The sequence below is a fragment of the Tiliqua scincoides genome, chromosome 3 (genome assembly GCF_035046505.1).
Source record: "Tiliqua scincoides isolate rTilSci1 chromosome 3, rTilSci1.hap2, whole genome shotgun sequence".
NCBI classification, from domain to species: domain Eukaryota; kingdom Metazoa; phylum Chordata; class Lepidosauria; order Squamata; family Scincidae; genus Tiliqua; species Tiliqua scincoides.
The window spans coordinates 133,827,880-133,855,577 of record NC_089823.1 but is presented as its reverse complement, the minus strand read 5'-3'; the positions used below and the strand labels follow the sequence as shown (position 1 = coordinate 133,855,577).

General features: G+C 44.6%; 1 protein-coding gene across 3 annotated transcripts in view; it reads left to right on the top strand.

The window, feature by feature from the left end:
* The window catches only part of NDST2 (N-deacetylase and N-sulfotransferase 2), a 139,403-nt gene that overhangs the window by 92,355 nt on the left and 19,350 nt on the right, over window positions 1-27,698 (top strand). For all 3 annotated transcript variants that reach the window (XM_066621131.1, XM_066621132.1, XM_066621133.1), the window contains 5 exons: window positions 12,217-13,627; window positions 26,079-26,166; window positions 26,262-26,416; window positions 26,632-26,817; window positions 27,560-27,688. In XM_066621131.1, the coding sequence (XP_066477228.1) occupies window positions 12,635-13,627; window positions 26,079-26,166; window positions 26,262-26,416; window positions 26,632-26,817; window positions 27,560-27,688 (1,551 nt within the window). In that variant the 5' untranslated portion in view covers window positions 12,217-12,634. The remainder of the gene's footprint in view (window positions 1-12,216; window positions 13,628-26,078; window positions 26,167-26,261; window positions 26,417-26,631; window positions 26,818-27,559; window positions 27,689-27,698) is intronic.

The following is a 27,698-nucleotide window of genomic DNA, read 5'->3' as shown; positions in this document are numbered from 1 at the left end:
CTGCTTCCTGGCCTCCAACCAGTTCTCAATCCACGAGAGGACCTGTCCTCTAATTCCCTGACTGTGGAGTTTTTTCAGTAGCCTTTGGTGAGGGACCGTGTCAAACGCCTTCTGAAAGTCCAGATATATAATGTCCACGGGTTCTCCCGCATCCACATGCCTGTTGACCTTTTCAAAGAATTCTATAAGGTTCGTGAGGCAAGACTTACCCTTACAGAAGCCATGCTGACTCTCCCTCAGCAAGGCCTGTTCGTCTATGTGTTTTGCTATATTGTAACTATAGAAGACTGCCTGTACATGCTGAATGCTGTTTCCATTGTGAAGAGATGACTTGAGGGCTCAGAGTGAAGAGTTACCTTGTATCCTATTGAAGAATCTGTGCTTTCAGAGTTTTCATATAAGCTACTGACAACTCCAGAGTAAAAGTAAGAACCAGCATTATGCAGTGGCCATTAATTGCCGCTCAACACCTTAGCTTGCTGCCTGCTCAGGAGGAGCAGACATCTTGCTCTGGAGGGCTGACCCACTTGAATACCAGCTAGTTTCTCATGAAAACCTCACAAATGATTTCTTCACTTTCACTTGGCAAATGTGTGGCTTGTTGTTAAGCTAGTTGGAACTGTTATTGGGAGTCTTCTTTCTAGATACATGGGGCAAGAGAGAGAGATGATAGACCTGGGTTTCAAATACTTTTTTGGTAGTATTGATTTTGGTAGTATTGATTTATGGTTATCTAGTTGTATTTTGGTGATTTTATTATTGCTTTTAACTGTTAGCTGACTTTGAGTGCTTTCCTAGTAGGAGGGGAAAGAGAGCAATATAAAATTTCAAAATAAGCAAACTTGCAAGGTGAAGTATTTGGGAAACCTCTGTGATATTTCACATTTAATTGTCATGTTCTGGATCCTGAATGTAAGAAACATAAAGCACCTTTGTTTTGCTCACTCTGGATTTCAGAGGCATGTGTTATATTACCAACCTGGTATCAGGCTGTCTGCTCACAGACCATATGTTGACTGATTCTCATAGTGAATTTAGCTGTATATCTGGCACAATCATGAGCCACCAGTTGGAATTTCAAAATTCAGTGACCATCAGGAGTCTTTCTAAGGTCCTTCTTTTCCCTTTGCCTCTCACTTGCAAGTTTTTGGTGCAGTTGTTTTTTTTCCTAGTAAACTGATGTTCTGATCTTAACACCTTTAAACCAGTAAAAAGATGATTGTGCCAGTCCTCCCAGAGTTCCTATTATAAGTGCCCACAGAGCAGTTGATGGTTCAGTCAGTTTCTGTCCTCATCAGTTCTTCCTTTGGGTGCCTTGACTATAGTATTGACTATAGTTGCAAGTGAAACAAGTATAAGTGGTGGAAAGTCAACCACAAGTCATTGAAGAGCCAGAGCAAGCTACTTCTATAATGTGCATGTTTCTGCACCTGCTCAAGATTTAGGAGTGTAAGAAATAAAATAAATAAATAAATAAGAAATTCAAAAATTTTGCAGTTAGTCTGCTAGGGGGATTAATTGATGGAGTCTTAAATTTTGCATTTTAAAACTTTTAAAGTTCAGGTACATGATAAACGGACAACTTTTCAGTGCCAAAACAGCTGCAATGTGACTATCTCCCCACTACAGAATGCAGCATGTGCCCCATTGCTGCATTGGTGCTGAAAAGTTGACTAGGATTGGTTCCTGAATCGTACACTTGTTCCTTTAGGGCACGGGTTCCCAAAGTGTGTCGCAATGCCCTGGAACATTGCGATGAGCACAAGGGGTGTAGCAGTCTGCTTACTGCCTGGCAGCAAGGCCAAAGACTGTGGAGCGAAGCTGTGCCTCTTACCACTGTTTTCAGGGTCACTCTATGGACTCCAACTTGGAAGTAATTGGTGATGGCATCATGCACCATCACTTCTGGCTTCTGAGCAATGTATCTGTAATGTGGAGGGCATTGCGACAGAGGTAAGTTTGGGAAATGCTGATTTAGGGTGTTCTTCTGAGGATCTCCAATGATCAATGCAATGTGGGAATACTGGGTGTCATAGCACTTAGAGGGAGGTAAAGAAGCAAAAACCAGAGAGAAGACGTGGTAACTTCTGGTGACCTGAACACCTACTGCAAGCCATCTTGCTGATAGACTTTAACAGATGCTTTCCATGCTGTTCAACTCTTTTCTTTGCAGCCCCATGCTTCCTAAAAGAAAGAAAAATTAAGATATTCAGGATTTTGAAAGTTTACTGAATCCTGCAGTGATGTCCACAGTTTGCTAATTGCAGCACATTGTGTTCCAGCTTTTAAACCAGACATGTATCAGTTTGAAGTAGGCATGTATGTTTTCAACTGTTGTGTAAGGTCAAGGATGGAGGGCAGTGGGTGACGCAACAGTCCTGCACTGCAGCTGTCATCTTATTAGTAGAGCAGAGCTAGTCAGGAAATTGTTTGTTTTTGAACATAACCTCTCAGTCAGTGAACTTGCTTTTGAGCAATGTGTAAAGCTGACCGCACTCTAGGTGATATACTTTGCTTGTGCTGTACAATTATCCTCTGCCATCTTGGGGAGTAAACTGCCAACGTTCAGGCCTAAATATCGTCCTGCCTGTGTGTACAAGGAATAGTATAAGTGGCAATGCTAACTTTTCCAGAATTGTTTGCTTCAGTATGTGAGCAAATGCCTTTCGCAACTTTTGATTGACTTGTGTAATGAGAATGACACTTGCCATTTTCTCCTTAAGCGATTTTAAATATATGAAATGTGACTCCGTGGCCTCTTGGTTTTTTTTCCTGGGTGTTGCTTGTGTGATTCCATTGTATCTTCCTGTCTCCTTTTACCATCTGCCCCTTTGACATTCTTATCTGTCACTTCTGGAATGCTACATTCCACTTCATTGTATTTACCTCCTGCTTCCTTATGGTTTTACACTGTGTGTTCAGGATAGCCTCTTTCTGCCTCATCTCCCATGTGCCCCTGCCTCAAATAATCTGGAGGCTTTTTGTTTAAAAGAAAAAATGTAGTGGTTCAATGTGCTGCGATATGTGTTAGAGCTAGGATAGACTGCTTGCAGTCATTAATTCTTCTTCATGTGTGTGAAATTTTCCCTCATACTTATTATTGTTTGTTTAGCCCTATCTGACTATACAGAGTGCTAAACATGTACGCTATTTTCTTTTGAAGTCCTTGCAACCCTATTTGGTATCAATGTCCCCATACTGCAGCTGGGAGAGGAAAGGGGAGAGGCAATGGGGCTAGGATCCACCACAAACCACTGCCTTTGGAACCAACCCTCCCTCCCATCTATCCCATCTAGAAACTCCCTGTTTCTGTTCTGTTCTACTCCCCTACCTATTGCCTGCCCCCCTCAATGGCTTACCTGATTTGGCGCAGGTCTGTGATAGTGTACTGGGATCACTGCTGCCATTTGCAGTGGTGCTCCTAAAATGGTCACTGGCATTATACTGTTGTGACATCAAAAAAGTGTGTACGCTGTTGTACATGCCTTTACATCGCCACAAAGACCAGTTAAGATTGGGTCATTAGGTGATTCCATCCCCATCAGTGTGGAAATGAAATGAAGCTACTTAAAAATAAGATGATAGTTTCTGCTTTCTCGGGGGACTGTCCAGGTATGAGACTTGTATTAATACAGTATTTGTAAATTAAATATAAAAATTCTGACACAAATCTATGTTCAGTACTTTCCTGGACCAATGGAATGTTGGGGTTGCAATGCATTGGTGGGAGGGGAGGAAATTGGCCTTCTTGTGGAAATTGGTCTAGCAACTTATAGTATAGGTCTTTGAGGAGGTGGTTAATGTTGGGAGTGATGCACACTCCAGGGTGAAAAAACTGACACCTCCATACAGTACAATGAAATTTCAGGAAGTAGGAAAGAACACTTTTTTCCTTTCCTGCCTCTCTAGAAATCTCTTTTCACCTTGTCTCTTACTGCTGCTCTTTGGCAATAAACTTTTCAGGTTTGGGGCTGGCAGTACTTCCCAAAACTGAGCCCTTTAGGGCTGTATAGCACAGCAAGGAAAGGTTTCAGGAGGATATTACCTCCATGCCCTGTGGTTTTCCAAAATCAGCAGGTTCATCAGTGCAAGAAACAGAATGCTGGATTTGGTTTAATCTGGCAGAGAGGCTATTAGTTTCCTATGACACTTTCTTGCTTTCTTCCTCACCATTTTATCTTAGGAGCCTCAAACAGTATCTCAGTCGTGGCATAGCTCAGTGGGGATCACCAGTACCACATCCACTGTCAACTGAGCAAAGTTCTGGGCGGCCACCCAGAGCGTCCCTCTAACAGCGGCTGTGCGGGGCAGAGCTTTGTCCCCCAAAGCCACTATCAGATTAGCAATGCTCTGGGCAGCTGCCCAGAGTTTCACTCAGCCAGCAATGGCGTACGCCTGGAAGTAATTGTGGTGATATCATCATGTCACTGCAATTACTTCCTGCGCAGCCAGGTGGAGCGGTGGCATCTGGGGGTGTGACCCAGGGCTATGAAAGCCCCAGCTACACCACTGCATCGCAGAGGTCTTGTTCCAAGCTGGCTAGAGCCCTAGAACACTATTATTAGGAGCTGGAAATAAATGACAACGTTTTGTTGTGGCTTCCCACTTGTGTCTTAGACTTGTATGTGTTATATATTTGAGAAGACCAAGGAGATGACATTGCAGAAGGGGTGTGTGTGTGTGTGTGTGTGTGTGTGTGTGAGAGAGAGAGAGAGAGAGAGAGAGAGAGAGAGATGGGTAGGAAGTGTAGAAGAGGGATGGAAGCGTTCAATCTTTTCTTGTCTGACTTTTGTTTTGATTGTTGTATATTCAATGTTTTGGACTCTGCTCAGTGTCTCTGGGATTGGGCAAGATAAAACTTAATTCTGTGATAGTTCTGTCTTTTCCTTCAAAAGCTCTGCAGTTTTCAGATTGTGCTGCCATACACAAACAGGCATTTTGTAAGATTATGGAGCAGGTTGCCCAGAAACGTTTTGTGGGGATTTGTTTTCCTTTAGGTGTTTTATAGTTTTGATTAGTCATGGTCTGAAAGAAGCCTATCATCTCCCTTCTGATTTTAAATCCTTCTATCATGTACTGTACAGAATGAACAAGCCGAATTACAGCTTTAGTTCTGGTTAGCTTCTTCTATATTGGATGAAGTGGAGGCTCTTTTTCTCAAATGCATATTGGGAAATAAAGTTCAATGCTGTGTTGAAATGGGATTCCAGTGATTGACTTGTGGAGCTCTGATTTTCTCTTGGTTTTCACGCAACTGTCTCCAGAGGGTTTAAGTAGAGGTGGGGAGAGATGAGAGCCAAGGTCTGTGAATTAAACCAGCTCACTACGCAGTAGGGTGAGGCCAGGCATGAGGTAAAAGGGAAGCTCAGAGCTGCTCATTATCTAATACTCCCTCAGGGAAGCAACAAGCTCATAGTGGAGTGGGTAAACAGTGCAGTGGCAAGCACTGAGAGCAGGATTTTTTTTTCTCTCTGCTTATAGCTTGTAGAAGCATATTTTCTTATGAATTCCAGGACATCTTTAATGCAAAATATTCCTTAGAGGGGTTTAGCAGCAGGCTGTGGGAGTGATGTCACTCAACATTTCAGGTCAGATTCAGTCTAGCACATTTCTATGTTCGTAGCAAGCATCCTTTTATAGCAAAGCATTCTTTTATAGCATCCTGTCTTTTTCACATCTCTATAAATCAGAGGTCTGGAAACATTAAAAAAATAAAAGTTCAGTGGTTTGTTTGCTTTGCATCCATGTTTTGTTCATCTCTCCTCCACTGAGAATTATGAACTGAAAGGCTTATTCTCGGGATCTCTTTGTACCTCTTCTCAGATTGTATGACTTTGTATTTTGGCACTGGAAGGATAAGGCAAATGCAGCTGTGTGTATTTGGGGGGGGGAGCTATAGGCTCAACACAGTCAGTGTGGAATCCTAATACCTGGTAATAGTGTTTGCTTATTACATTTGTGAATTGCCCTTTCTTTCTCTAAGGAAGTCAGGGCAGCTTACACAGGGTTATTATTTTGTCCTCCCAACAAATCAGTGGGGCAGATTGTGCAAAAAGATAATGACCTGCTTAAGGCTATCCAGTGAGGTTTGTGACTGAACAGGGAAGCCCACTCAAACCTAACTGTCTGGCTTCCATACCACACTCTATGTCCTGACTTTTCAATCTCTACCTTTCTTAGACCTGGGATGACACCACAGGTGAGTTGTCTTGAGCATAGGTCAGCAGTTCATACCCTTTCAGGATGCAGCTCTTAGATCTTCAGGAAGCTACTGTGTGAGTTATAGCAGCTGATAGAACTAGAATTGGAAAACACAGTAACTGAGTGACTTTATTTTCTTCCTCTGCTAGTTCTCTGTATGCCATTGTGAGTTGTGCAAGAGCCAATAGGCTTGTTCCAGTGATGACATGGGGGATTCCACCAACTGTAAAACAAGCCTGATTGGCTGGTGGGGGGGGGAAGGAGGATGTGTGTACATGTTTGCAAGGATACGCCTGCAGGTATTTCCCTTGCCCCACCAGCTAATTGGTTATGCTTCTATGTGGCAGCTCCTTTGTTTTTTTTCAAGGGGCCCTAGAAGCAAGCCAGAGCCACAGCAGTTTTTCTTCTACTCTTTGTGAGTGAGAGGAGAAAATAACCCCATCAACCTACCATGTAAGCCTAGGATCAGCTGTACATATCTTCACACATGGACACAAATCACTGTCTTGGACTTCGAATTCGTTACAGCCCCTTTTGTACCACTTGTACCTCTTTTGTACCACGGAAGTCAAGCAGTTCTGCCCAGTGTACTACCCAGAGATTCAAATTTTCTCCATTTCTGACATATTGGATCATCTGCGGATTAGACTGCATGATGGAGCAGTTTCATTTCTTCTGTGTTTATGAGCAAGCTGTTGGCTGCCTTGTAAGCCTTTGCAGTAGAAACTTGTCTGGCTCAGCAATTTGGGTATATACTGGTAGATTGCTGCTAGGGCTTCTTCCTTTTCTTCATTATGCCATTTTTATTCTGTTCTTTTTTTTTCCCCAAACTGCTGACGCAGTTCCAAAACTTCTCTGTGCACCTTGTGCCAGCTGGCTTGCCCTCTGGCAGTGAGGTCTTGTTAAAGAGATCAGAGCTGACAGATTCTTGAGCAGAAAACTGATACAGGTCTTTAATGTGTGCTTGTGCTCATATATTTGTAACAAACAGGGACTTGTTTAAGAGCTTTGCTGAGACACTGAATGGTGCAATTGTTTTGCATGCCCGCCTTTGATTCAGACCAACCTGTTGTAGGGTCTTGCCTCTCCTCCTTGCCACTCAGCCATTGCTCCCATCATTCTGAAATGAACAGGCCTTTGCATTCTGATACCCACAGGCTATTCACGCAACTCTTTGCAAAGGAGATACCTTATTCAGCACTGGTAGAGATGGGGAGACAAAACTGGCTGGCCTCTGAGCTGCTTTTCAGGGAAATGTTGCAAAGAACTGCAATTCCTTTCCAGATTCCCATAAAGATTGTAAAATCTTTGTTTTAGTTCAGCTTTGCTACTAGTCAGGGAGGCAGGGTGAAGCAGCCAATTCAGGCAGTGAGCTGGCAAGAGACTGATGAGGGATTCTGGATTGGAGCTTATGCCTGTCCTGTGGGCTGCTCGCCTGCTTCGCTCTCTGGCCAAGAGTGGTGGTCTGTGTTTAGTTCAGTTGAGAGCAGCTGCTGTTACCTCTTCTTTCTCTGGGAAGGAAGTCTGGCATTCCTACTGCTGGGATGCCCCTTCTCCTGGGAGGCAGGACCAGGACCTTGATTGATGGATACTCCTCCCATGTCGGGGGGGCATCCCTCTGGTCTCCAGTTTCGGTCCTGCCTTCCAGGAGCTAGGACGGACCTTAGTTGTGCTCCTGCATGACTTTCACCCTTTTTCCTTGGATCGCTTCTGGGGGGGTAATCTTGCGCCCCCCACCCCTTCCACTCTTAGGCTCTGGTCGACAGCCAGAGCCCATCTAGTCTGCGACAGTGGGGGAAAGGAGCAGCCGCAGCAGCAGCCGGCTTCAGTGTGGGTGGTTCGCCAGTTGGGCGAAGGCCAGGGGGGGTCAGAGCGGTCAGAGCCACAGTGAAAGACATTTGGCCTTCCTCCAGGAGGATCTGGACAAGGAGCTGTCCACCAACACTCTACGGAGACAGGTGGCAGCCCTAAGCAGCATCTTGGGAAGGGGCTCAGGGGAATCCCTATCATCCCACCCTCATATCCGCAGGTTCCTGACGGGGGTAGCTCTACTGAACCCACCGACGGTTCACAGATTCCCTAGTTCGGATCTGAACAAGGTCCTTGAGGCTCTTACTCAGGCCCCCTTTGAGCCGATGGACTCGGTCCCCACCAGGGAACTTCACCTCAGCTAGGAGGGTCTCAGAGCTTGGGGCGCTCTCCATCAACCCCAAGCTCTGTATTTTCCACAAACACAAGGTGGTCCTCCGTCTGGATCCGACCTTCGTTCCGAAGGCAAACTCCTTGTTCCACAGGGCACAGGAGCTCATTCCCCCATCCTTCTACCCCAAATCAGTCCACCCCAGAGAGAAAGTGTGGCATACACTGGATGTGCGCAGAACTCTGCATTACGATGCCAAGCGCACCAAGGGGTTTAGAAAGTCGGGTGCCCTGTTTGTAACCTACATGGACTCCAATCTGGGACACAAAGCCTCAACTAGCTCACTAGCACGCTGGCTGAGAGCATGTATTCAAATGGCATACCAGGCTAGGGGGGGAAGTTCCCCCAGAGGGCATCACAGCCCACTCCCTCAGGAGCACTGCTGCTACGGCAGCCTTCGCCAGGTACGCTTCCCTTCTCGAAATCTGCAGGGCGGTAATATGGTCCTTGATCCACATTTTTGCGAAACACTACTGGATAACCTCAGCCGCTCCATCGGACGCCACCATGGAGCGTAAGGTGTTGCAACAGGTGGTGAAGCAGTGAGTTAGCCCTTGCTGGCCCACCCTTCCTGGTTGGCTCTGATATATCCCAGCAGTAGGAATGCCAGACTTCCTTCCCAGAGAAAGTAGGAATTTCTTACCTGAGAATTCCAGTTCTGGGAAAGGAAGGATGGCATTCCACCCGCCGCTTCTCCAGCTCGGGGGGTGCACTGCTACTTCAAACTTCCTCAACCTCCCGTCCCGTCCCCCCCGCCTGGGATGGGAAGTGGTTCACAGTTAAATTACAAAGTTGTAGTTGTTGGTTTTTCTCTGTAGTTATTTCATTTACAATTTGGTTAGGTTCTCTACCAAATCAGGCCTCGCAGTGGACACACTGTACAGTTAAGGACAGGCCACGGCCAAGGCACCGGGGGGGGGGCATTCAGGTCTTCTCTTTTCTGCTTGTCAAGTCCGAAACTGGAGATCAGAGGGATGCCCCCCCAGACGTGGGAGGAGTATCCGTCAATCAAGGTCCCGGTCCTGCCTCCCAGGAGGAGGGGCATCCCAGCAGTAGGAATGCCATCCCAGAACTGGAATTCTCAGGTAAGAAATTCCTACTTTCTGGTTCGCCAAGCTTGTTAAGCTTGCGGTTCATACGGGAACAGGCCACAGTAGTCGTGGCTGGAGAATTGGCCTGCTCCCTTGGACTGCTTTTGGCCTGGGAATCTTCAAGTTTTTCTGCTGCTGCTGCCTGTTGTATGCAGTGCCTGGATTCAGCCCACTCTGTTTATTGTTTCCGCTTGGAAATCAACAGATTCTCAGGCATTTTTTGGTTTGACATTTGACTGATTCTTCAGCCACTGCCTGTTCTTACTGGGTCATTAGGATAGCACAACCTGAGGATCACATAGTACCAGGTGACAGTGGGTAAAGAATCAGCCAGTACTCAAACTACCGATGTCTATTCCCACTGAATCTCCAGACTTGCAGAGCTTGGGAACCCAACCCCTTTTTTTCAGCTTCAGGAATATTATGACTGAATATTATGTCTGAATATTATGTCATTATATTCAGGAATATTATGTTCCCTAAGTGTTCCCTCACACTTAGGGAACAGGGACTAGCAGCAGCTGGAGAATTGGCCAATTTGAGGGCTTCTTCTGAGCCTCTGCCAGGAACTAGGTGCTGTTGTAAGAAGCAGCCAGTCTTGAGTTGCCACTGCCCGTTTATGTTTTTCTCTTGCTAGGGTTGCCAATTTTAACTGAAGATATTCTTGGAAATTTTCTCCTCTACTTCCATAATTTTGGAAATTCCTGGAAGCTACTTAAAATATCTAGGTTTGCTTTCAGTAGTCACTCAGAGTAGTGTTGGTTCTTGGAGAGTCCAGGCCAGTCCTGGAGAGTTGGCAACCCTTGTCTGTCAGACTGGCAAAGCTTGGGGACAGAGCAGAAATAGATATCACATCTCTTTGATGCATGGAGCCATACCTCCCCAGGCAGTAAAGAGATCTTGCTTCAGGCGCAGTGAAGGATTGGGTTGTGCTGCTACTTATTCTTTGATTTCTTTGGTCTGAAGATCTTGCAATTATTCTTGTAGACATGTTTTTAAAAGGGAGCTCATTGCTATGAGACTGACCTGTTAAGCAAAACATTGTTTCTGGAGCATTTTTCTCACTGCTGAAGTGAAGGATGAGATAACGAGATTATTATGGCTTTAAACTGCTTTCTGTGGTAGGCTTAAGAATTTTAAGAGCTTGATTTTGAGGATTTATTTTGTGTCATTCAAGTACAAAATCCTCAGTTTGCTTGTGAGATGAGAGATGTATGTGCCACATATGCCAATTATAATTAATTTCTGAGAGGAAGAATGTTTGGGCTCAAACGTTCCCTGTGAATTCAATGTCAGACTCAGGTAATGGCAGGTTAACTGGCTGCATTTGCTCATTATAAAGGTACATAGCACATGCTCAAGAGGCACTCATATTTCATAACAGGCAAATTCTGCAAGGGAGATTGGGACTGGATAACCTCTTAAAATTTTTTTAAAACTTGTTTAAATCTTGCAAGGTTACCAGATCCTAAAATGTTTTTGCCTACCCATCTCTACATGTTTACGTTAATCATTTGTGGCACATGGATAGCCTAAAAAGCAAATATCTCTCTTCCTATTTACAAAAGCTTCCCAGCCTAGCTGCCTGGGAGCAGATCTTGTTCTAATGTGCTAACAAGCCTGTTTAAAATGATTATGTTGCACTCTGCCATGTTAGAATGGGAAAAGTGGCTGTGTAAAAAGATTTATTTGTTAATGAGGACTGGTCTCTGTTTCAAAAACAGCAGTGTTTTATTTGACATCACCTGCATGTAAGCTTGCAAATCCTGAGCATTCTATACAGGCATCTTGAATCCTTGCAAATTGGGGTTGAACACTTTGCCCCCCAAGTCACTGAGCACTTCTAAATATACCAGCCTAAGTTTCCATTCTCACATGTTTTTTCTCTTACCAGGAAATAAACCGTTTAATGGACACACCAGCTTTCCCATAGCAAGAACACTTAATTTTTTTTCTCCCACCATACATACTCCTATGTATTGTCCAACTCCTCTTTTATCCCCCTCCCCAATTTAAAGAACTGCAGGGGGAAGATAATCTTATAATACGGTTTTATCTCAGAGTTGTTTTTTACAGACCCAGTATTTATCAGAATGAAATCACATCAAATGTGACTGTTTTTTCAATCTTGATAAGAGGGATGAATTATTGAAGAGAACTGTTGAGTGATGAAATTCCATAGGTCCTTCTTTCCCTTATCTTGATTCTGGACAGTGGCAGACTTCAATAGGAAAGGAAATATCTCTATGGTAATATCATGGATCAGAGAGCATTTCTAGTGACTCTAAATAGCTTCAGATTAAGTGTGGGATGCCTGATGCTAGTTTGGGACAAGGACCAACTAATTGGACCTCAGAAAGCCCTGTAAAATGTAGTACCAGAGCCCGTAATTGATATGAAGATGTCATGTAAATTCATGCCAGAGGTGATATTTGAGCTAATGACTACTCATCTTATAGCTATCACAGTTGGACACTGCACTACCTCACTTTACAAAATACTATTTCTAATTGGCAAGCGCAGGTCTTCTGCTATGTCTAGAGGTGTTTGTTTCTGGTGAGTAAAATAGGATTACAACTCTTACTGAACACAGTAGGCTTACTTCTGAGTAAAACAAATAACACCTTTTTCAAAAACCTCTAGCTTTATCACTACCCACTTGTCTCATTGCAAAAAGGTCCTTTGTTATCTGCCCTTAATAAGTAATTTCTTTCTCCATTACAGACTACCAGTTGAAAGTGACCATCATGTGACTGGCAAGCCAGCTAGCTGAGACAGTTCTTCAGATCTTGGAGAGTCTATACATTCTCTACCCCAAATGGCTGGCTGATTCACATCTGAAGCCAAAGAATTTATAACTGCATGACCCACCTCCTCCCAAGGACTCTTCTGAGTGAGAGAAGCAGAGAGGAAGTCAGGATACAGAGGAGCAATGGGACTTGAAGGCCATGGTTACGTGAAATAAATGGCAGATCACTGGGAATCTAGTCTTGTAGCTGCTTGTTTAAACTTTATCTTTCTCTGCAGCCCACATTCCTTCTCTGTGAGCTGCCTCTGGCTCTTTCAACGGTGGCGTTGGAGACGCCAAAGGCAGCTTGGTCGGTGCCAAGCTTGAGGAAGGGGTAAGCCACCTTGTCTCACCATGATTCAGCTGTGGAAAGTGGTGAGGCATGTGCGACAACTGGAGCTCCACAGATTGATTCTGCTGCTCATTGCTTTCAGCCTGATCTCCATGTGCTTCTTGGCTTACTATGTTACCAACAGCCCCAAAATCAAGGAGCCACCCCCGTTGCCCTTCAGCGATTGTAGCAACCAGCACAGGGTCATCATTCAGCCCCAGGCCAGCTGGAGACTTACAAAATTAGTGGACAACTCGCGCACAGACCCAGTGGTGCTGGTCTTTGTAGAGAGCATTTATTCCCAACTGGGTCAGGAAATTGTGGCTATCTTGGAATCCAGCCGGTTTAAATACAGGACAGAGATTGCCCCCGGAAAGGGGGATATGCCCACTTTGACGGACAAGGACCATGGCCGCTATGCTCTTATTATCTATGAGAACATCCTTAAATATGTGAACCTGGACACCTGGAACAGAGACCTGTTGGACAAGTATTGTGTGGAATATGGAGTGGGGATCATTGGTTTCTTCAAAGCAAATGAGAACAGCTTGCTTAGTGCTCAGCTCAAGGGCTTTCCCCTCTTTCTACATTCCAACCTGGGATTGCGAGACTATCACATCAACCCCAGTGCTCCTCTGCTCTATGTGACCCAGGCTAATGAGGTAGAGCAAGGCCCTCTGCCTGGTGATGACTGGACAGTGTTCCAGTCCAATCACACCACCTATGAACCTGTCTTGATGGCCAGCACCAAGTCTTCAGAGTCTATTCCTCACCTCACCACCCACAGAGCTCTGCACGCCACAGTGGTGCAGGACCTTGGTCTGCATGATGGCATCCAGCGGGTCCTTTTTGGTAATAACCTTAACTTTTGGCTGCATAAGCTCATCTTTGTTGATGCTATTGCTTACCTGACTGGCAAACGTCTTTGTCTGACTCTTGACCGCTACATCCTTGTGGATATTGATGATATTTTTGTCGGCAAAGAGGGCACACGCATGAAGGTGTCTGATGTAGAGGTAAGATTGTGTACAATGGGATTGGGGTGTAAAATGTATAAATGTTCAAAATGCCAAAACCCCAAATGCTGTTCCTGACAGTGTTCCAAACACTGCTCTCTCTATTGGTTTGTTGTAATGTGGAGAGGGGCAGCTCTTGCAGACAAGATGTCCCCTCTCCCATTTGAAGACAGAAGTAGCTGTAGGGTCACATTCTGTTGGTTACAATCATTGTAACAATGAAATCATTGTAACAAAGCTTCCCCCCTTTGCTAGTCAAGATATGCTAGCCATTATAGAGAGAAAGTATAGGCGGTAAACATGTGGCTTTCCTTTTTTATTGTGAGTTTAGCATAATATCTGATTTGGCTGTGAGTTGAGCAGTCTGGGAGGTGAACCTTGATGTCTCATTTTTGAATCGAAGAGTTAAACCACAACATCACATGGGGCTTCAGAACCTCTTATGCTGACTTGGTAAGAGATGAGTCCCACTGAAGCCAGTAAACATGAACAGTACATCTCCAAGTAAACATACATACAAGAAGAAGAAGGCTTCAAGTAGTTATTCTCTTTTCTGTATGATGGGTGGTGGATTTTTTTTTTTTTTGGCAGGGGTAGGGATGTGATCTCTCTTTTCACATTGCACCATATTGTGGATAAAAAAAAGGACTGAGGCAACTCAAATGGCTCTTGCTGCTTCCTTCTTTCTTAGCCACTGGTACAAAGTGATAGAAAAAATTCTGAAGTTCTCTGCATTTGTCACACATCTTGGGAGGGACTGGACCATTGAATTATAATGAATAATAATAAATAATAAAAGTGATACATAAATATTATTTTATAAATAAGAATATTTATGTATCACTTTTCACAAAATAGTTAACAGAGCAATCAGAAGGAATGAAGAGATGGGTCCCTGTCCCATAGGAGCTCACAGTCTAAAAAGAGACATAATGGAGACAGCAGCAGTTGCACCTGGGAAGAGGAACAGTTGATCTGCCTCTACGAAAATGTAGACTACTTCCAAAGTTGCCTCTTTGCCTCATTAGCAGGAGTGACCTGCTGCACCATTCATGAGTTTCTTCCCTTTGGTTTGGAACATTTCCATGCCTGAGACTTATGGCTGCTGAAACCACCCTGGAAAATCTTATTTATGACCAGCACTCTATGCTGTGGCAATGACATAAGTCACCACACAAAGTGTTTCAAGGGACATCTCTATGACATAGTGTATATGCTGGTGAGGAACGGTCAATTTATGGCTGCTGTTTGGACAGAATAAATCCAGATTCATGGTCATCTGAGTTGACTAGAAGACTCACATGATGAGAAGAAACTTTTCATGCCTTCCAACATGTCAAAAAGTGTTTTTTAAAGCTGAATTCAGTATCTAACACAATAATATGTAGGAGCGTACATTTTCACAGCTGAAACTCATATAAAGCTGTTCTCAGTTTTATGAGATCGACATCTCCAAACAGACCCAGCCATTGTTTTAATCCCCAATTGTGCACAGTACTACAGAACTATGAAATGTCTACTATTCACACAACCACCTATGCCATCCATGAAATGGAGAAATTGTATGTCAGTTGCACTATCTTTTAGTGCACCTCTGACCTTTTTGTAGATCAGATCAAATGGCGCAAACTTTGAACTCTTGGTGTGGTGACTGCTTGAAAAGGAATTGTAGATGTTAGCCAGGAAGGGAAGTTAATGCAGTATATAATGTACTAGCTATTAAGCCAATCAAAATTCGTGGACCCCTTAACACAGTGATTTTCAACCATTTTATGTCACAGCCCACTGACAAGGCACTAAAATTGTCAAAGCACACCATCAGTTTTTTGACAATTGATAAGGCACACCACACTGACAGCAGGGCCTTGCATCCCCCAGTAGCCCACTAACAAATGATCCTCCCCTAAACGTCCGCAGCACACCTGCAGACCATCTGTGGCACACCAGTGTGCCACAGCAGTGGTTGAAAATGGCTACCCTAACATGTAGGAAAAAATTAATGTGTGGCATAGCCTTGAGAGGAATGCAGTAGGAAAGGCAAGGTCCAGAAATACTTGTCCTTTTCTTACCTAGTCAAGACATCCTCTAAAATTAATTATTGCTCTTGGCCTAAATGAGTATTTTGAGCATTGGAAAATCTTTGCTGCAATCCTGTGCTTATCAGTAGAACCAAGTGCCTCAATGCTAAGCAATCAACAACCCTTCTTATATCTGGAAATTGCTCACCCAGCTTACCTGTGGTGTGCTGAAGCATTAGTCATATTTATTTTCTTTGACTACATCTATATGACTTTCTTCCTCCAAACTAGCTCAGATTAGCATTCCTGGGAATTCTCTGCCAGTTTCCCAGCCAGGGTCAGATCACTTGGCCTCACATGTGAAATGACACCAGCCACCTTCAAGTCATTGTCCTTGCTTGAGGGAAAATGGAAATCTTCTCTAATGACTGCTGGATGTTTTTGAAAACAAGTTCAGATCAGATCATTCTAAAAGACATTTTGTTTGTGGTTTAGTACAGTGAAATGGAGCAATAATCTGAGATCAGTAAAACAGAATTTCAGGCAACACAGATAAAACCCAGATTAAAGAGTGCCGCTGATTGCAGAGCTGGGGAGGTTAATAAGTTTTCATATTTTAAAAAACATGAAATAATTTCATGGCTTTGTGGAGGAGTTCTTAGAGGGAGAAGTAGAGGACAGTTTCCCACTGACAAAACAACTGATTTGTTTATTTGGCATTAATGTGAAAGAGATTTAGGTGTGTAAGGGCAACACATTGGTTAGTGCAACTAAAGAAAATTTAAATGATTACAAATCCTGCTATCTTGCTTTCTGAGGGAAGCACAGATTGTGTGCTGTTGTGGGGAAATTGCTTTGGAAGAAGCATTGATATTCTTGTTCACTGGGCAGAGACTTGAGTACTGGGCAGAGATACTTGCCTATAAGGCGAAAAATTTCTTCCCAGAAAAGCAGCCTGAATCATTGCCCCACCTTATCTCCGGGGCAGGCAAGCAGCGAGGGTGGGGGGGAGGCAAGTGAGCCAGCCAGCCAGCCAATCACTATTGTGGGAGGGAGGGAGGGAGAGAGCGAGGGAGCAAGTGATCTTCTGCTGAGAGGAAGCTGTGCAGGCTGGGGTGCTGCTGAGCGTTCGAAGCTGCCTGCGGGTGTGCTCCACGTGCTCCTTCAGGCTGTTGCCCAGCTGCAGAAGCTCCAAGTGAAGGGCAGGGCAGTTGCCACCGCAGCCATCGGCAGCCCCCCTCGCTCAGCACCAGCGCCCATGGAGGCATCTCTGGAGCAGCACTCAAGACAGAGCAGGAGACAATGAGCTGTGTGTGGGAGGGGGCGTCTGAGCAAGGGAGGAGCAGTCATTTGAATCAGCTGAGTAAATCTCCTCTTTTCTTCTTGTTCCCCCTTCCCCCCTTCCTACTGTATTTAAACTTCAAGCACTCCATTGGAAAGCCCAACTTGCTAACCCCCTTCCCATCACCCCACAGATGATGTTGGACAGGGTGGAAAAGGGGGTAGAGTGATCTTTTTAAAGAGAGAGAGGGGCAGCCTGCAGAAGGCTATACCTTTGTTTCTCAAGCCATTGAAAGGGTTAAGTCCATCTCCTCTTTCCTTCTTGTTTTTGCCCCTCCCCCTTATTGAATCCAAACTTTAAACTCTCTGTTGCAAAGCTGAGGCTTGCTAGCTCCTCTCCCCATAATCATTCACCACTGATGAAATTGTACTGGGGGGGGGGGAGAGGAAGAGTTAACTTTTATAAAAGGAAAAGTTTGTGTGTGTGAGTGTGTGTGAGAGAGAGCACTTAAAACAGTTAAGGCTACAATCCTAGCCTTACTTTCATGGGAGTAAGCCCCACTGACTATTAAGGGACTTGCTTCTGAGTAGGCATGCCTAGGATTGGGCTCCCAGTCTATTCCCTCCTCTTGCTTTCCTCTCCACCTCTCCCCTTACTGTATACAGTCACACTTCAGTCTCTCCTTTGCAAAACTTTTTGCAAACCTCCTTGCTAACCTCATTTCCCCCTATCCTCACCAATGAAGTTGGACTGGAGGGGAAAAGTCCCTGCATTTGTGTATGTGGGGGGGGGGAGCATCTGTGAGAAAGAGAGAAGCAATCTCCTTGTGCGTGTGTGTCCTTTTCACTGGAAGAGTCCTGGAGACCTTGCAAAGATGCAAAACACAGGAAAAGCAGAGAGTAGAATTTAAAGTAGAATTATTCTGCAGCAACAGGTATTTTAGCCAGAGATCTTAGCTGCATGCTGGCAGGAGCTAGGAAGCACTTGCAACAGCTGCTTATGTAGTAAGCTTTTAGGAGAGCATGCTTGCTTCTGCAGTATCCCCAGGCAATCAAGCATTCCTCCTCCTCCGCCCCTGCTAGTCTTCGAAAGGACAGGAAAGGGGAGCAGGAGCCTTGGTCACCCCACTTCTTTAAGAGTGAAACTCCCCTGACAGTCTTGATCCTGCTGTAAATCAAGAGGAGGAAACAGCCCTCAGACCAGGTAAGGGTGGGCTTGTTGCAGCTGCAGGATGCACCTTCCCTGAAAGTGGAAACACTCCCATCAAATGTCTCAAACTACAATTCAGAGTACCATTAATTAGGAATAACACCCAGGGAAAGCAATGGATTTGCTTCTGAGTAAATAGGGTTTCAGCTGCATGCAGCTGCACTTGGTCACAGCCATTTGCTCTTGCTTGTCTCTGCTGTGAATTGAATTGCACAGTCCCAGTTGTGTTCTAAGTTGAGCTTCTGGCTTAAGAGCAGAAGACTCTGCCTTTGCACTGTTTTGCACTAGATATGTCCTGAGAAATTCTGAATGATAGATCACGGTTTTTATGTTTTAGGTTTTTTCCTGTGCTGGTCTTCAATCACTGGTTCAAACATGAATTGATCACCAAAAATTAGCTATTGGTGGGGCTTTCATAGTCAACTAGCTACCTCCATTCTCTTTCAAGTATCCCTAAAGGTCCTGTTGAGTGCCCCTGGGGGTCCATGAACCCCAGGTTGGGAACCACTGTTCTATTAGTATGTTGTTTACAGTGCACCTAATACTCTGACAGTTTTTACAAAAAGGTTGTGGAGACCAGAATTAAAAAATCTACTGAATACAAATGTATTTTATTTTTAATAAATTAGATGGTACAGTTCTTAGATAACAATTACTGAACATTTTTCAGGATCTGGCCTCGGGTAAAATCAGACAAAATTATAGTCAGACACCTCCCTAAGTTAAACCCCCGACTTATCCGCGGGTCATAGCAAATTCCATGAGTTTGGTCTCAAAACCTGCCCTCGTCTTATCTGTGAGATCAACTTATAGGCAGGTGTCTGCGGTAAATATTATGAATTATGTAGATATACCTAATATGAATGCTTCATTTGGCTGCACAAATTAATTTTACATCATTTTGGAACCTGTTCTTGATTACTTTTCTTAGTAGGGAACTGGGTAAGAAATAATATTAGGGCTTATAAAAAGCTGCAGTATGGGCATGATAGGGATTGCACCAAGTGCACTTCTGTCTTCACCAAAAGAGGAGAGAGGCGGTCCTGGGCTTTTCTCTGCTCGGGCCACCTGTCTTTGCTTGCCCCCCTGCCCCTGACCTGGAAATAGTTGCAGTGATGTCATCGTCACCACAATTGCTTCCATTATCTTCTCCGTTCCCCCCTTTGAGAAAAAGGGGGAAGGAAGGAGGCAGCTCAGGCTCCAATAGAGCCTTTTGCGCCACTTCTAAGTGTTTTGGTGCCTCTAGAAGCAGCGACCAGGAGGTGTGTGCTACCCACCTCCTGGAAGTGGTGCTTGCTTCTGTCCTGGGTGTTGCTTCCAGCAGCATCAAAACACTTCAGTGGAGCCTTTTGCGCCGCTTAGAAGCGACGCAGAAGATTCCATCACAGCCAGAAGCAGCACAAGTCTCTGAAATCGAAGAGGATGTGCGCGCCGCTTCCACCCCTCTTCCCTCCCTTTTCTTTAAAGGAAAAGAAGTGCAGCCCCTCTCAGCTTAGTTCCCCCATTGATCTGAGCTCCACCTCCTCTCCTCCTCTTTAAAGAAAGGGGAAGGGAGGGGGCAACCCTCAGAGCAGCATGCAACCACACTGACAGTGGCTGTGCTCCTGCAGCCACTGTCAGAGCGGTTCTCCGCATACCAGGGGCGCAAGAGGGTCTCTGCACCATTCCCCAATTGCAGCACCCAGATCATTTGCTTACCTTGCCCCCCCCCCGTACACCAACTAGTCCTCACCCACTATAGATCTGCTTAATTACCTTCTAGAGAATTTTCATGGTCACAGCTGCAGCCAAGACATGCAAGAAATGTTAGTACAGTACTCGTACTTGTCTTATACGAAATATCGACTACCCAGCATTTGGAATAGCCTACCAAGTGTTTCTCAAACTGTGGCTCGGGACCAACTACGTGGGTTGCGAGCCAATTTCAGATGGGTCCCCATTATTATTATTATTATTATTATTATTATTATTATTATTATTATTTATATACCGCTTTTCAACAATATATTGAAAATATATTTTCAAGTTCATTTCAATATTTTATTTTTAGTAAATGCTACCAGGGTATGTGACTGCATTTCGGGAAGTGTTACAGACCTGTACTTTTAACAAGCTTCTATATATATATATTTTAACAATGACAGTAAATGGGACTTACTCCTGGGTATGTGTGGGTAGGATTGCAGCCTAGGATTGTTAAAACTCTCCTGCTTGAAGATGTCGCTTCCGGTCATGACATCACTTCCGGTGGTTCCTGACAGATTCTCATTCTGAAAAGTGGATCCCAGTGCTAAATGTGTGAGAACCACTGTCCTACCAGAACGCATTTTCTATGTAATGTGATTCTAGTCACTCAATTGCTTAAACCAGTGGTCTTCAACCTTTTTATGTCCAGACCCCAATAAAATAAAGTATGAGACTGGGGACACACCACTGATCTTGCCCCTCTTGTGAGAACCAATTCGCCAACCTCCCCCCATCGCCATCCATCCCCACCCGCCTAATTTCCTTTTACGTTTTGGGTCTTCATAACAACCTTGAGAGGTAGCAACCTGAGCAGGGCTGGCCTTAGGAGCTGTGGGGCAAGAAAGCGAGAAGAGGCTGTGCAGGTTTATATTAAGAACTCAGTTTTGATAAGCCAATACCATTATTGGATTGGATCCAAGCCCTCTCTTGCACAGGCTTTGAAAGGTTGCCATGACCCCCCCTCCCCCAAAAGAGACTTTACAACCCCATTGGGATCATGACCCACAGGTTGAAGAACACTGGCTTAAGTCTTACTTCTAGTTTGATAGGGGTCAGAGAAAATCGATAATTTGCGTTACCGGTTTTTCCATTTGCTTATACTTTTCTCTTTATATCTAACAAAAAATTTTCATGATTTGAAAAGATGTTTCCGTTTGGTTTGGAAGGTGAGTGTAGGAGTTTTTGCAAGCCCCTTGAATGACGAGTGCATTGGGTCAGCCAAATCAAAATTTTTCTTTAGTTATTCATAGATATTTTCAGTTATCCAAAGACTTACAAGCTTGGAAGGGATTTCATTGATTAACATCCAGCTGCTAAAGCTGTCCTTGTCAGAATGGATTTCTTGGTTTTCTTAATAATTTCAAGAATTCTGAACTGTACTACCCCATTCCCCGTCTCCTTGCTTGTAGCTGTTCTCAGTCCTATCAAGCAGAAATCCAAAATCTTTTCCACATTTGGTGAAAAGGTAGATAAATGAGAATTGTATCTTTTCGGAATGGTGACTTTGATCTATTGCCTTGTGAAGGGAACTGGCCCCAATTTTGTCTGATTCACTTGACTGCTGAGGGCATCTTTTGACATAGCAAAGGAGTGAACAGAGGAACCCAAGAGACTTGACTCAGTCAAGGATTTTTAATATATCACCTCTCACGGAGGTGTGCAGGCTGCCCCTGCTGCATGAGGAATCTGTGAATATCACAACAGTGGTGTACCTGGAAAAACTGACACCCAGGACAGGCTGCTCAAAGCCTTGGATAGACCTTGCCTCAGGATCCCCTGGTGGAGGCCAGGCTACGAGCCACTCAGTGGTTGGTAGACCTGGCTTCTGTTTTGAGATTCTGCCAGTGAAGGCCAGTTGAAGTGAAGTGTAGACTTGGCCTCAGCCTCAAGATTCCACCAGGCGTACGCCAGCTGCTTAGTGGCACATTTGACGCCCCACCCGGGTATGGCACCTGGAGCAAACTGCCTCCTGCCCCGCTCTTGGTACGCTTCCGTGTCACAATAGTGGAAATGAGGAAATCCAGTGTGGCACCAGAAGGGGAAATTCAAGACCGGAAACTCAAGTGATTTGTGCTATGCATCTGTGTGACAGTCATACTTTCTTACAACCAAACCACACTTTGTATTAAAGGCTTCACTGGTCCTGATGTGCTTAAGTTTTTTTTTGCTAAATGGGGTATTTTTCTTAATAAGACAAAATAGCAGCCTCAAAGCAGAAGAACTCAATCTCAGTCAGGCCTGTACTGGAAGCAAATAGGATAAAACCCTATTGCCCTAAAGCCCTATAAACTGTATTTAAACCTGTTTAACTCTTTCCATGCTGTGATCCTAACCTAGGTCCCCTGATCCCTCCGACATGCAGGTGCTATTTAGAAAGGAAAAGCTAAACAAGTCAGGACCAGTGACTCACTGAATATTATGTGCAGTTTTACTCTGGAGCCGTTAAGTGAGAAGGTAGTCAAGGCTGCTGGTAATTTGGGGAACAGAGACTCTTCTGAGGCATTCAGCCAGCTACAAGCTGCTCAAATTACTTTTGAGAGCAAGTGGCAAACAAGCAGGGTACGCCAAGTGCCTTGTCTTTTTGACTTCATTGTTTGCTTGCAAAGATTTGAGGCTCTTCCATAATGGGGGAGATTTGGCGATGATGGTGTCTGTCAACAATACTGTTGCAGCTGTCATGAGAAACAGGGTTGTTTAGGATTTGTGAGCTGGCAGATGTGTTGTCATAGCAACCCAAGCTAGCTTTAAATCTGCACAAGAGTGTTAAGCCTCTTAGCGTCATCTCTTCTCCCCTTTTCTCTCTCATTCACCTTCACACCAAACTTTAGCAGCAGGAGGTGTCTGTCCAACCGGCAGTATTTGTTATCAAGATGACAAGGTGTGCAGATTTTCAGATAACATGATAGAGGCTGCTAACATCAGAAAATACTCTTTGAGGCCACTTATCTCACTTTTATGCACAATTTCCAGTAACCAGGAAGCTGACCCTGCCCTAAAGCCTTACACGCCAATTGCTACAAACACTCTTAGAATTTTCCATTGTCATTCCAGCTTCTTGCAGATAATTTCTAGCGGCATACATGTTTTGGCCAGACCAGTTTTTCCAAGCTTTCCTTCACAATATTGAAGGCTAGAAACCTGTTTAACTGTATTTAAAGTTGTGATTCTGCACTGGATAATAGATTTTGGGCTTGCATGGTGAATTTGTAAGTGGCATTATAAAGTGGGAAATGTTTAGCTCCCCTGTCCTCTCTGAAGGCAGAATTGTCAACCAAAGCTTGCCCCACTTGACATTCCCCTCCCTTTACATTCAATATCTTCCAGCATTCCTTGCAGGCCTAGTAGGACATCCTCCCACCAGTCCCAGAGTCACTTCTCTCTTGAGGCCTTCATTAGCACATTTATCACTAAGACTATGATGCAGCTTTTTTCTTGCCCATGGTCCTAGTCCATCTTCCACATGTGGTGTGGAATCTGTGCCTGTAGCAACTTGTTCCAGTTGCCCTTATATATACTGTGCAGGTGAGCGAGAGAGAGCCCCACAGCCTCATCCCTGTCTGGGACATCCCCCAGGCAAAGGTTATGCAAAGTCATTGCATTTATGTGTAGGGGGGTTATGAGAGAGGTACACTGACTGGCCATCTTGGTTCCTACTCCACCTGCTGCAAAAGTTGTGGGTGAAGCACTTGGTCTCTCTGCAGAGATATTTACATTTATTCCAAGCCTGCTGTTGTAGGTCACCTCCTTCTCCTTGGTGGAGTTGGTGATCCATCTAGTTTTTTAAAGCTATTAAGATGTAAATAGCTACCTAGGACTTAGCCATCACTGTGCCAAGCAATTTCTGTTTTCACTTGAACACCAAGTGTCCTCAAAAGAATGGGACTGGAAGGAATTTGCATCAATGAGTCACAGTAGGAGCCTGATGCTTGGGTTTCTGTGTAGACGGCCTGCCTCTGTGAGATGATTTGTGCAGTACTTCACTTGCAGCTAGACTGCAGCTCACTGATTGCCACAGTTAAGTCTGGAAATACACACACAACATTCCAGATCCCCCAGCTTTATTCTCTGGCAGTATTGAAAATGGAACAGAATCTTGCCTCCTGCAAGCATCCTAGGAGCATTATTGAGGGTACACTTAAACATGTATTGACATGTGCACAGGGGGAAACTAATTTTGTTTGCAGGGGTCCTTTGTAGTGACCAATGAGTACAGCTCTGTGGTTCAGAGAAGGAAGAGGAGGCAAGGGTGGATGGTGCAGCAAAACAAATGTTATTGTGGGAATCAATACTAGAGAGGAGGAAATCAAATAAGGTAATGCAGTATTGCCTGGCTAATGCAGCATGCCTTTGCCATTCATTGGCAGTTCTATGCCTAAACTGTTGCTATAAAGCAGAAGATAGAAGAGGGAAGGAGAAAGGAAATCTTTTGAAGGAAAAAGGGGGTGCTTAGTGGTACAAGTATGAAGTGGGAAAATGAAAATTAGCAGAATTATTTACAGCAGGCACTACAGATGATCTGAAGTAGGGAGGTAAAGTTGATAGCTGTGATATTTCAGAATTGTGACTTTCCCCTTGGCCTGTGAATCTGAGACCTTTTGCCATCAGTCCTAAACCCTACAGCATTTAGGGCCCTTCAGACTACAAAGAAGGAGCCTGAGGGGGAAAATGATTGACGGTACAATCCAGAGGCGTCCTTGGGCTGAAGCAAGTCCCTTGCACCTGCCCAATGCCATCACAAAGGTGCCATAAAGCACTTTCGAGCGAACATAAGGGGAGACAGGCTGGCTCATGGAGGTATATCGGCCTGCCCGCACCAACGTGGGCCCCGAGAAAAGGGAAAAGGTGAGTTGTGTCAACTGAGCAGCGATCTGGGAGAGGAGGTGGGAGGAGGGCAGGTGGTGGGCGTTCCCAAGGATGGGCAGGCAGGGAGTCCAGGATCCAGCACTTTTGCCAGATTCTAGCCCTGTTCCCAGGCAGTCTGGGGCAGTTCCGGGCAGCTTGGATTTGCACCACCTCTTTAGGTGGCGCAGATCTGAGTAGCCCCATTGGAACTGCTGTGGCTCTTCCCCGGGGTAAGGGGTGACCCACAAGCAGCCTGAAACTTGCGCTGGATACAGTGCAGGCCCGTCAGCCTGCCTGTTCCAGCGCAAGTTAGGACTGGTCTGTGAGACATATAAAATTATGTATGGGGTGGATAGAGGAAAGTTCTTGTCCTCTCACACAACACCAGAACCAGGGGACATCCACTAAAATTGAGTGGCAGGAGAGTTAAAATGGACAAATATTGGCAGGAGTGGCAGGAGAGTTAAAATGGAAATATTTCTTTACCCAGCAAGTAAATGATTTGTGGAATTTCTTGCCAGTAGCTTTCCTGGGGGCACAGCACAAAGTTTTGCAGGTGCCTCAACACACCATGGAAACGGCCCTTCACCCTTGCCTTTGGGGCTATTCTGGATGGCAAAAGCAAACTGGAGGGGATGCCTCCACATTGCTCTCACAGTCTGGAATGGCTCCGAAGGCAAGGGGGGGCGCTTCCATGGTGCGCTGAGGCGCCTGCCAAACTTAGTCTTGTGGGCCCCTGTCTGGGAATGCTGCTGCTCCTTGCCACAGGATGTGGTGATTTCATCAGGCCTAGATGCCTTTAAAAGTGTGTTGGATAGATTTGTGGATGAAAAGTACATCATAGGTTACAAGCCATGATGATTAGATTCAGCCTCCATGTTTTAGAGGTAACCTGTGAATGCCAGCTACAAGAGAGTGACAACAGAATATGGATATCTTGTTGTCTTGAGTGCTGCATCTGGTGGGAGAAGAAGCTAGACTAGATGGTTCCTTGGTCTGATCCAGCATGGTGGTTCTTATGTTAGACAGAGTTGGCATGTAAGCAGAAGGGAAGTATAACATGCTTTTGAATTTGTAGAATTTATAGAAAGTGAGCAGTCATTTAAAAAAATTTCCAGCATCTCACCAAATCCTCCTATTTTATTATACAAAATTTGGATTGTTGAAAAATTTTCATTTTCTTAATTGTGGTTCCATTTCATGCTGTATTTTGTGGGAACCGGAGAGGAAGCCATCTTCCACACTGTTTCTTAAAGCTGTCCAGGATCAGAATACAAGAAGTTCAGAAGAATTTAACTGAGAAAATGACTTAAAGTATTTATCTTTCTTCAAACCCCCTTCCCTGCCTTTACAGGCCCTACTGAACACTCAGAACAAGTTGAGGACTTTAGTTCCCAATTTCACTTTCAATTTGGGATTTTCTGGGAAATTCTACCACACAGGTAAGCTCTTTCCCCTTTACACCTCTATATCTTATATTCTTTAGTATATGTGTTGACTGATTAAACAATCCTTATTTCTTCACACCATTCCCCAGGTACAGATGAGGAAGATGAAGGAGATGACATGCTGCTGAAGCACAGGAAGGAGTTCTGGTGGTTTCCCCACATGTGGAGTCACATGCAGCCTCACCTCTTTCACAATGTTACTGTGTTGGCTGAGCAGATGAAGCTCAATAAACAGTTTGCCCTGGTAAGGGGGGGGGGGGGTCATTCACTGGGACTATTCCAGTCTATAACAGGTCTGGCACTTTACCACTGCTGAATCCAAATACCATCTTAATTATCTTGTGCCACACACACATAGGATTTTGCAGATCTTCCCAGCAAATCACTTGTTTTTTCTTTCTGTGGACTGCTAACAATTAAGTGAATAAAGAGCTCTTAAAATGTGTGTTTTGCTTCCAGGAACATGGAATCCCCACAGATTTGGGTTATGCAGTAGCCCCCCACCACTCAGGAGTTTATCCTGTCCATGCACAGCTCTATGAGGCATGGAAGACAGTATGGGGCATCCAGGTGACCAGCACAGAGGAATATCCCCACCTTCGACCTGCCCGCTATCGACGGGGATTTATCCATAATGGGATCATGGTGAGACCGAAAAAACCCCGTTCTGATTATCGAGAGGTTATAACTCTGGAGAGAGAATAAGACTGCAATCCTATCCACACTTACCTGGGAGTAAGCCCCTTTGACTATAATGGGACTTACTTCTGAGTAGACATGCATAGGATTGTTGCTGCTTGTTAGCTAGTGAACACCAGCTTTTGGGTAATAATCCCTGTGTTTTGACCACTAAGCTTTCCTGAAGCTCAGAAACATGTTTTTTTTTTGGGGGGGGGGGGGGGTCCCTGCCATAAGCACTTAGAATGGTGTAGAATTCACATAATAAGGGATCTGAAATAAGAAAATTTCCAGCAAGGCATGATCTTGAGACAGAGGGCAAATTATTCCCCCATCTGACTTTAATGTGAGTAAAGATTTAATATAGGCTCATTGCCTGCGAAAAAGTGATACAGAAGTGTTCTAAATAAACAAATACAGATAAATAAAAATGAGCATATTTTGACCAGAGACCAGCTTCAGCCACCTTCTCCCAGTAAATAGGATCTTAGAGGAGGTGAGCTTCTCTCAAAGCATTATCAGCCATTATGCACTCTGGTTCAAAGGCTTTTAGAGCAGGATATTGAAAATTAGAGCTGTCTAACCTTTGAGGTATTTGGTGTTTGGCTCTTAGTTCTGCTTTGTCTCTTCCCACTGGTAGCTACTTGGAAAGCTTCACACCCAGATCCTCCTTTCACTTTTAATGTTTCCTCTCTTGTAACTCACACAGGTGCTGCCTCGACAGACTTGTGGTCTTTTCACTCACACCATCTTCTATAATGAGTATCCTGGTGGTTCCAAGGAGCTAGACAAAAGCATTCGTGGTGGCGAGCTCTTCCTGACAGTGCTCCTGAACCCAGTAAGTGCAG